Below are 10,842 nucleotides of genomic sequence, written 5' to 3'. Positions count from 1 at the left end.
TGGCCTCAGGCCCCTTTGTTTTCCCTGCATTTGCTGACAGCCTCTGTGTGAACTCATTCATCTCATTTCCTTCTGAATTCCAGGATTCAAAGGCTCTGGAAATACCAGGCAGGAGCCTCAAACTTCAGCTCCATTTCTGGGGCCTATGCCCTGGTAAGCTGACTTTCCAGAAAGATTCCAAAGCTTGGCGCCCGAAATGACCCACAGCCAGACCTGGACCCGCTCCCCACCCCGGCCTCGGCGTCTCCGAATGACTTTGGCTGCCCTGGCCAGCCCACACCGTGTCTTCCAAGTGGGAGGTTTTATTAGGTTTTACGACCATGAAAACACAGGACGGTGGCGGTTACAGCGAACATTCAGATAAAGGACGGGACCGCGTCGCACCCGCCCTGTCCCCGCGGCCTTCTTCCCTAGGTCTCTCACAGATTCTCCCTGCGTCCTCCCTTTGCAAATTCGGGAAAGTTGAGAAGACACATTTAAAGTAGCAGGAATACCACCAGCAAAATGGAAACAGAAGAAAACTTGGAGAAACAATGGATGAGAAACACGCTACAGAAAAACCTCTTCTACTGCGTTAGGGTGCGGGGCGGGAGAGCGTGCCCCGGGCTCAGCGTCCGTCCCCCGGAGACCCTGGTCATACGGGGCCTTCGGTGATGCCCTCCAGAGGCATGCTGGGCGCACTGTCAGCGGTGGGCCGCTCGTCCTTCTTCAGCGACGTCGGGACCCGGAGGCTGACGTAGGGTTTGTGACAAGCTGTGTTGGCCAGAGGGGGGTAGTGCTGTCTGTAGCAAATGTAGGCAAAAATTAGGCCAATGACTCCACCGACAAACGAATCTAGGCAGAAAGAGCAAAACGGGAGAAAAGTGTTATGACGCATTCAAATGTGGCCCGTTGCATTTTCCAGAAAGCCCTCTGCTCACCTGCTGCCGTGAGTGGCTTGCTTGCTGGACCCCTTGAGAGACTAAAGCAAAGAGAAACCACGCTGGAGGTTTAGATCTTGGTGGCCTCTGCAGATCTTTCTATTTCAAGGACATAAAGATTCCTTGAAAATGCTTCCTTGATTTGCTCTTAGGTCTTTAATATGGTCCCAAACATCACATGAACTCAGGTTTGCATTCTTGGATGTTAAAACCACTTCTAGGTTCTGGAAGAAGTCCAGCCATGTCTATAGAATTGAGACACCCCGGTGGGGGGCTGTGATTTCCTATCCTTCAGCAAGTTCCTGCTGGAGGCCAGCACTGCTGGAGAGCTACGGAAACCCACTGGGCGTGCGGTCTCTGCCTTGCGGTCAGTGATTTCTCAGGGAAGAAATACACTTCGGAGTCTCAAACGTCAGCATTTTATGGCGCACCAGGCCTGGCAACTCAACATGTCTCTGCTGTGAGAATCTCAGTCCCTCCAGCATCTCATCAAGTTGGGGGATCGAGAGGGTTGCAGAGGTGGAGGCAGGAGGGGGCATCTGCAGCCAGAACAGGCCCCTCCACGGCAGGGCAGTGGGGGGCAGCCCCTTGCCCAAGCAGGCATTCGGCTGATGCCTAACAGAGACCGCATCGGAGCAGTCCACGCCAGCAACCCTCACTTCCTGTGTGTGGATGTGCACGTGTTGCCACTTTAAACTGTGTCTGTGGGCTATTCTTGCCAGAAAGACCCTAGCACACTGGAAAACCTTCCCTAACAAAAGAAACTGGGGACTCCTTCGAAGATTTCTGCCAGGATGAACTGTCATTCTCCATTTGGGGTTTCTGCTTCCACATTTTTAATCTTGTTGGGCTGCACAGACCTCTTAGAGGCAAATAGCATCACGGATTCCTGACTGAGGTCACAAGGCATAATTTTTCTTTTTTTAAATTTTATTTTATTTAAATCTGATTAATTAACACATAGCATATTACTAGTTTCAGAGGTGGAGCTCAGGGGTTCATCAGGCGCATATAACACCCAGTGCTCATTCCATCAAGGGCCCTCCTGAGTCCCCATCCCCCAGCCACCCCATCCCCCACCATCTACCTCCCCTCCAGCAGCCCTGCTTGTTTCCTAGAGTTAAGAGTCTCTTATAGTTTGTCTCCCTTTCTGATTTCATGTGATTTCACTCATATGTGGAATTTAAGAAACAAAACAGATCATGGGGAAGGGAGGGAAAAATAAAATTAAGACAAGGCATAATCAACAGGATTATACCAAGTTCCTCAAAAGGAGAAGCTCTTCACAGCGCCTGTGGCCAGCAGCCTATAAAAATATGCCAGGACTCCAGGGTCTGAGGTCGGAGAGTTCCACTGTGGTTTTGATCTTTCTCTAACACCAGGGAGCAGCAGCATGGGGCAGTGATTTCTTATTTGAGTCTGCAGTGACCCACGGCACCTGCATTTGAGTCACCGACTTACTGAGCAGACCAAAGAGCAAAGCCTACAAATGATGTCATTCGGCTGGCAAGTTTCTGGGGTAGGGCATCTCCTTAGGTGCACCACTGGCCATGGGACATAGAATCATCCGGAGCGAATGTTCTCCAGGCTTACTGGTGGAGCAGCACGCGAGGGCGGGGCAAGGGCCACCCACGCTGCTTTCCCAGTGAACGGGAAGAGGGGGACGTGGTATCACAGGTCCACCGGAGTCACCAGAAATAACAAGAGCAACACAAGGTCCAGGCCAGCTGCCTTCCCGGCTGGGTCATGCGGCACTTTGTTTATCACAAAGGTGGTGAACGAGATCCAAAAACTCACTTCCTTTAGGAGGGAGATGGTCATCAAGTGCCTCAAGTGGGCCACTGTTATGATGATGAAATCACTTTCACATCCTGTCCGGCCTGTGCTAACAGAAAAGCAGGCAGGGGACAGGCAGGACGTTATTATGGGAAAAACAGCTTGGGATTGACTTTACCCTACATATGGCAGCATGGGACTGGAGCGTTCAAAAGGGGAATCAATGGATCTCGGCGTCCCTGAAGGACAAGATGCCGGTCTCCTTACTCAGCATCAGTGCTATTCCATTCCTCCCACGTCTGTGTTCCACATGGGTATCAGGTGTCCGGTGCGATGTCTGGCCCTCGGGCACGAGGCTGAACAACACAGATACCTCACAGTCCGAAGGGGCCAGATGGACCTTGACTAGTGACAGGCTTATCCGTGAGCCACAGCCGTGATACACATCTCGAAGGAGAAGCGTGGGTCTATGAGACCACCCAGAGAAACAACCCAGGCTAGTCCCGTCGGACTAGGTGAGTTTCATGGAGGGCACCACCCCCTGCCCTCCAGGCCAGGCCTGCAGGATGGCAGGCGTGAGCCAGGAGAAGTGAGAAGTGGAGACAGCAAGCATGCCTACAGTCTTCCAGGCAGAGAACAGAAGGAAGGGGCTTGGCAAATTTGGGGAACAGAAGGACCGACCATCTTTTACAAAGGTCTGGTGTCTTTATCATTCCGTAGGACAGAAGTTGACCATCAGGTAGTCCGTGTACCCTCAAGCATGGACCAGGGACCCCGCTGGCTTTCTGGGAGACTGTGCACAGTTCTTAACCTACACCTACCACTTAGGGCTCACTTCCCCTTGATGGCCTCCCTTGTCTTCGCTTCGCAGAGCCCAGCAGTCATTACTCGGTAAATGTCCGGTGAGCCGGAGCGCGTCGACCCATACTGACGAGATGGAAACCCTAAACCAGCGACATCACCAGCCACAAAAGGCCCCACACTCTGTGATCCCATGTATGTGCAGTGCCCAGAATAAAGAAATCCATGGAGAAAGGAAGAACGATTAGTGGTTGCCAGGGGCTGGGGTTGGGGTTTCTTTTGGGGTAAAGAATATTTCCTGGGATTAGATAGTGATGATGGTTGCACAGCTCTGAACATACTAAAAACCACAGAGTTGTGCACTTTAAGAGGGGTGAATTCTAAGTTACGAATTATACCTCAACAAAGTGGGGGGGCGGGAGACAACACTAGAGGGGCTCCAGTGGTAGTAGAAAGAGGCTTTGCATCAGGCAACGTGAATTTTAATCTTATTTATAAAATGGGCATGACCCCCTCCCCCTTCTCATGAGGTCAAAGGACAAGAGAGGATCCCACTGGGCTTGGCACAAACAAACAGAAAGGCTCTGAAGATGGGCTGTCAAGTCCCCTGGGGGAACACATCCCTCTCTGTCACCATGGCGACATCCAATATCACTGAGCCACCTTGACTTGGGAACGTGTACGCCTTGGGCTGTATGACCCAGGACACTACAGGAAAAATCAGCTCTGACAAACTCAACAACCCCACATGAGAGTTTCTGTTCCTTTCATTCTACTACTAGTGAAGCTTCCTATTTTTGTGACTTTGAGCTTCTATGAAAGAATTTCCACAGCACAGATGATAGAAGATCTGGCTGGTGTACCGGGAGCTGGAAGGGCGGCCGCCATGTCTGTCTTTCTCAACACCACACATCGGGGGGAGAATATGTCTGGGACACCGGCACAAGTGACATAATGACGGAATGAAGGCTTCAAGTCACATTTTTTTGTTCATTTTTGAAGGGAAAGAACTTGTAGAGAGGAAAGGTTAATTTTAATAACACCCCCAAATTTTAATAAAACCAGTGTGAAGAAAAAGATGATGCTACTAAGAAAGAAACATGATTTAGTAAGACTCATTCATTCATTCATTCCCTCATTCAACATGTCGACTGGGCAGGAGTTGAATTGTGTCTCCCCACCCTGTAAAAAAGATAAGTTGAAGTCCTAAGCCCAGTACTTCAGAACGTGGCCTCATCTAAGTACAGATTCTATACGGGTGTCATCAAGTTAAAATGATCCTGTGGGTGGGCTCTCATCTACTGTGACTGGTGTTCTTAAAAAAGGATAAATTTGGACATAGGGACAGACCCCCACAGAAGGAATATGATGGGAAGAAACGCAAGTTAAACACGGGAGGTCGAGATGGGAACGATGCGCCATAAGGCAGGGAACATCCGGGGTTACTAGAAGCTGGAGGAAATAGAGAAGGATCTTCTCCCTACAGGTGTCAGAGGAAGTGTGGCCCTTCTCACACCTTGACTTTGAACTTCCAGCCTCTAGAACTGTGAGACCATTTCTATTGTTCTAAGCCACCAGGTCTGGGGAACTTTTTATAGACCCTAAGGAAACGAACACAGGCACTTACTATATGTGTCACGGCAACAAGAGACAAAAATCCCTGCCCGCATGGAGGCTGGACTCTATTGCGGAGTTTCCCAACTACGCATTGCGTGAGCTACCAGCTCCGTGTTGTCCATGGCTATTTGCACACGACTACAGCCAAATCCTGGAGTTGCAACAGAGACCGTCCGGCTCACACAAAGTCCAAGATAATTACTGTCTGACCCTTTGCAGAAAAAGCCTGCAGACTTCTGTTTTAGTGGATAAGGACAAACAATGATCAACACACCACAAACTACGCGGTTTGTTAGCCGGAGATGTGTGAGCACGATGAGCGCGACAGGGAGCATGGGAAAAGTGCTGCGGTTCCAAGAGCGGTCAACACAAAACGTCCTCACCCAGAAGGGGACACTTGAGCCCAAGCTAGGAGGGGGAAGGGAACGAGGACCACCTACAGAGGGAGTCGGATTCTAGAAATACCCTGAACAGAGAACCCACAAGAGACACCAGAGAAAATGAGGGGAAGTAGAGGGAGAAGGATGGGAATGACGTGAAGCCTGGAGGTCATCAGCGAGACTTGTGAGCAGCCAACTTCCCTCTTCCCTGGGGACCGAGCAACAGCGGAAGGCCAGGGCTAGCCTGGAGGCTGAGAGGGCAGAGGGCCTGACTCATGCTCCTCTGGCCGTCCAGTGGGTTCTGAGGGAGGGGGCAGACGACCGGGGGTGGCAGACAGCCTCAGCCCTCCTGTGGGGGACACCTAGGATAGGAAGGCAGAGGTGGGCAGACTCATAAGGCCAAGAGGCGAGAGGCTCCCAGAGCCTGAGCAACATTCCACAGGTGATGCTGAACGTGAATACGGACCCTGCCACAGAGGGCAGCCCACCGTGGAGAGAAAATGGGTTGAAATCAGTTCATTCCAGACCGAGAATATCTGTGGGAGAATATCAGTGTTTCTGTTTTACTCAAGGCGGTGGGATCTTGTTAGGAACAGAAATATAATTCCAAGGGCTCCTTTGCTTTTCTTTTCGTTTTTTTTTTTAATTTAATTTAATTTTTCTTCCCAGTGTTCCAAAATTCATTGTTTATGCACCACACCCAGTGCCAAGGGCTCCTTTTCAAGTCACTTTGTTTAGAAAATCTAGAGACTGCTTCTGACAGAGCAAGGAAACACCTGGTCAACAGAGTGTATCCCTCAAATCTGTGTGTGTGTGTGTGTGTGTGTGTGTTTAGCGGGGAAGGGGTAGCAGCCTCTTCCTGGCTCTTCCCAACCACCTCATCTGCAGGGCCGATCATCTCCCGAAGTCTGGTAACTACACAAAAATTCATTTCAAATCACAAACCCTTCACAGCCCAGTCAGGGAAACATGGGGTAGGCAGTGGTAGCCCCCGAACACTTCAGCCCGGACAAATATGGCGTCTGTGACGGCCACGGATGCTTGCTAACCTCGGGCTGGGTGGGAACGAAGGACCGTTTCCTCCCTTGAGACCCACTTTTCTGTATTACATTCAGAGGGGATGCTCTTTCTTAGAGTGAAACACCACACAAGCACCCAGGGCCGCTTAAACAACATTATGATTCCAGAAACCAGTGTCGGTTGGAAGATTACTCCCAAATGTGGAGTCGCATGAGGAAAGCCTAGATCCAGATACGGGAATTTGAGGGGCAGAGTGAGCTCACGATGATGTCCAGTCACATAACAAACAATACCTTCCTGCCACTCCTGTGATTTCTCACCGACTAGAAATCCTAAACCCACAAGCCTATGAGAGTTGAGGCAGAAGTGAGTTCAGTAAGAAGCTCTGCCCTTTCTCTACATTTTTCTCCACACGTTTTTCTCAGCAGGGGAGTTCCGTAAGTTTTAACTCTTGAAAACATGTGGCTAATCACAAAGGTCAACCTCTTTTTGAAGTGCTGGGCTTGGCAGTTAGCATCACCCATGAAACCCTGAAGCTTCCACTTGACCTGAAAGGCAGCATATCACAAAGACACGGAGACTCTCAGCCATGTACGGCCTTGGGACCCAACCATCTGGCTTTATTTCTGCACAAGTCCTGCTAAATGCTTCACAGGCCTCTTCCTGCCATGGCCTGTGCCCTCCATCTTCTCCACTTAGTAAAACAACAGGCTTGTATGGTTGGAGTGGAGCTGGGAAGGCAGAAAAGACGAGAAGGGTGTTGATAACAGAAAATAACCATGGTAATGGAAAGAGGGAGGCATTCGGGATTGTGGGCTATTTATTGGATAAGAATATATAATCAAGTCATTGGATGTACTTCTATATTAGACACAGTTGTGTAAGTCAAAATTGAAATGGAGTCATAAAAACCTCATAATATTAATGCTGTTAACTAAAGTCTATAATGAGAGGGATTTGGGTTTTGCTGATGCCTACGGGGCTCTGCGTGGATTCCCACCATGATGGGCGGCGCCTGCCCACGGTCACTGGGCTCAGTCTGCGAAGGAAAACAACTTATTTCTCTCCATCAGGCATCCTGCCTCAAACGCACACCCGCACTGCCCATCCCTTCTCTAAGCTGGAAACCTGGGAGGCTTCCCTGGTGACTCCCTTAATGAGTGAGTGTTCAATGAATAAAATTCCCCGCTTGTTGGACACCGCCGCTTCTTACCATGTAATAAGGGGGAGAAAAGATGGCGCTGAGGTGCACCTTAGATCAGGGCTTCTCAACCTCAGTAGCAGCCATCCAGGGGCAGGGAGGTCTGTGCTGTGAGGGAGTCACCGTCTTGTACATTGTAAGAGGTTTAGCAGTAAACCTGGCCTCTCCCCACCAGGCTCCGGGAGCAACCACTACCACCACCAGCCCCCAGTTGTACAGACCGAAAAGATATCTGCAGATATTACCAAATGTCCCCTGGAGGTACAGTCACCCCCTGCTGAGACCACGGGTGTGAACAGGGACAGATGGTCTCATAAAAGGGAATTCAGGTCAAATGAGCCAGACTCATTTCTGAGCCCGTTAAAGAGTCCAAGGAAAAGCACGCATGCTCCTCTCCTGGCTGATTCTGGGGTTAAGAATTGAACAGACGACACCAGTGAACTGGTCTTTTGGGCCACACCAATGACCTAGAACACCCCACGTACATTCAGTTTTGCCTGTGGGAGTCTAGTATAGCTCAAGTCTGGCCCTAAACATCACCGAACATAAATTCTCTTGCTCTGCTTTCCTACCAGCCCACAGAGCGTCCCTAGTCTCCATCTACTGCTCCAGGCTCCTTTCTGCGTCAGCTGGAGAAGACAGGTCTCAAGCCCTGTTGCTAGCAGGCCTCTAAGGCCCCGGCTGCATCACGAGCCCACCACCTCGGGAAAGCCTGGGACTATGAGTCTTCAACCTTTTCTGATGTACCGGCCCCAGCAAGGTAATGAGGGAAAACCAATCAGGACCACAAGTATTTAAGAGAGGCCGATCTGAGGTCTGAAGTTTTCAGGTCAAGTTCTGACTGCCTTGTAAGATGAAGCAGCGCTCTATTCAAGGATGAAACCCTTCATCGTTTCACAGATACAAAGTGCCCGATCAAAGCGCAAACCGGGGACTCACGGCTTACAAACAGACCACGTTCCAAAATCACGTCTGCCTCTAAATCAGTTGTTGGGGAAACACAACCCATCATTCTCCAGAAACAATGCGGGAAGCAACAACAACACAAATTTGCGTTTGTGTAGTATGTTTTCGCTCACAAGATACATTCGGATCCATGATTTCATTCGGTCTGTAAAGAAGCATTTGAAGTACTGGGGGGTGATTGTTCCCAAGCTCAGAAGAAACTTCAGCTCCAAGGGATAAATAAAAAGGCGTCCATAAGACACCAGCCAGCCCGTCCGGTTCTTCATGGAGAGACGCCCTCATCATCTGAGCAATAATGATTCTGTTGGAAACCAGTGCCGGGCGTGGTGGGTAGGCCTTGGGGCTGCTGGCCCGGCGACTCTGCCCCTGCTGCCCTCCCCTGCTGGAGCTTTGTGTCATCTGGAGCTCCGTCCGAGTCGTGGTTCAAAGCAGATCGCAAGGGAGGGCACAGGGCTCAGCCTTATGGCTTCTAGTGACTGCCCCCCTCAGGAGGGCCTCAAGACCCTGATCCCTACTTGACCCATCCACCTGCGGAGACCATGCATCAGTCTCTCTCCTTACCCCGAAGCCTTGGCTCTTAGCTCAAAGCTGCTGCTAGAAGGGAGCCCAGAGCACGAGCTCCAGGAGGCTGGAGAGTGGAGCTGAGGCCAGGGAAGGAGCAGGAGAAGCTGCAGAAGAACCAGGAGGAGTGGGAGGCCCCAGGAAAGATGGGGAGATGATGTCCCCAGCTAGAAGCGCCCCTCCCGTCTGGCCTCATCTGCTGCATCACCACCCCTGGAGTAAATCGCTGGGAAGAGGCCAGAAGTGTGCGGGAACACAAGGCAGCTGGCTGCGGAGACAGGAAAGGCGGAGGAGGAGAACCGCTTGCGGGCAGCCGGAAATGGCCAGGGAGAGGACGGGCAGACCACAGGCTGATGGGGAAAGTCATTCAGATCGCGGGAAACTGGATTTGGCACATGTATAATTCAGTCTGTTGGCTTAAAGTCGACACACTGGAGCTCTTCCCCACTCAGCTCTTCCCCGCTCAGAATTCATCAGAAATAACTGACTTGCATGTTAATGCAGATGCCTGGCCACCGCTCCAGACCCACTCCCGGAGCTGGCTTCCTGTGTCAGGGTGGCCTGGTCAAGGTGACCTGAGGCTCGCCCTGTGGGGAACGTGGGGCCCTCCAACCTGCGCTGCTGGGGGCGCAGAGTCCCATGGCCGTCCCCTCCGGCCCTGCTCCCTGCTTGCCATGGCAGGTGCTGGAGACGGTCAGCTGGCTGTGAGCCGCAGCTTATCTGCTGGGGGACAGGGCGTGCTGCAGTTTTATTCCAGCCCTGCATTTGTTGGCTGTTACTTTCCCTTGTCTCCAATATTCCAGGAGTCACGTACAGGTAAAACTCACAACGGCCTCATAGCAGCGGCTCAGAACGCCACTGGCATTGATCCCTGGGCTGGACCCGTCCTTTGGAAGTGCATCTGTGGTGAGAGATACGTTCTTTCATGACAGATGTGAGATGTGAGAGGAGCCAAAAACCACTTGGCACCAAGTCTAAAGACTGAGGCAAGTGATGGAGCAGGGTGATCACGGTTGGGTCTGAGGCCCAGGGTCTGCCTTCCTGCTGGAACCTGGGCACAGAGGGAAAAAAGGGGCTTTCGTGCTACCTCCAGTAAGGGCAGTATGGAGGTCAGAGCTCACACGAACAGGCAGGTTTTCTCTAAAACTGAATCTGTGGTTATTTCAACCTACACTGGTCTGACAGTGGGCAGCTGGTTCTCCCTGAATGGGTACCTTTCTACACGCCTCCCTTCAGGAGAGTGTCAGACGACACCATGAGGACTAGGCAGGCCCTGGGCAGGGACTCACCTTGCCAGTGATGCTTGTAGTCACACATACGGGACAGGGCAATCATCATGGCGCAGTACAGGGGCAAGATGGCGGCACAGAGCCGCCAGCTCTTCCCCCGCCCACTCTCGGTGAAGCAGTGCAGCTTGCCAGCCAAGTAGAACGTCGTGAAGCCCAGGCCAGAAAAGGCAACTGCCAAAGAGAAACAGCAGGTGTTACACTAGCAGGTGGTAAGCGGCAGGGACACAGCATGTCCTGGGCATCCTGTCCACCATCTTGCACACCCCAGGGCCAAGGCATACTGGCACCAGGCACGGTCTAGGCAATCTGTG

General features: G+C 51.5%; 1 protein-coding gene across 5 annotated transcripts in view; it reads right to left on the bottom strand.

Annotated features, from left to right (window-relative positions):
• Positions 1-282: 282 nt before the first annotated feature.
• The window catches only part of PLPP4 (phospholipid phosphatase 4), a 120,311-nt gene continuing 109,751 nt past the window's right edge, over positions 283-10,842 (bottom strand). For 4 of the 5 annotated variants that reach the window (XM_059395944.1, XM_059395943.1, XM_059395945.1 and 1 more), the window contains 2 exons: positions 10,532-10,702; positions 283-834 (listed from right to left, as the gene is read on the bottom strand). In XM_059395944.1, the coding sequence (XP_059251927.1) occupies positions 635-834; positions 10,532-10,702 (371 nt within the window). In that variant the 3' untranslated portion in view covers positions 283-634. The remainder of the gene's footprint in view (positions 835-10,531; positions 10,703-10,842) is intronic. The other variant, XM_059395947.1, reaches the window with a different exon arrangement.

The sequence above is a fragment of the Mustela nigripes genome, chromosome 4, assembly GCF_022355385.1.
Source record: "Mustela nigripes isolate SB6536 chromosome 4, MUSNIG.SB6536, whole genome shotgun sequence".
Taxonomy (NCBI): Eukaryota; Metazoa; Chordata; class Mammalia; order Carnivora; family Mustelidae; genus Mustela; species Mustela nigripes.
This window is presented reverse-complemented; position numbering and strand designations above follow the sequence as displayed.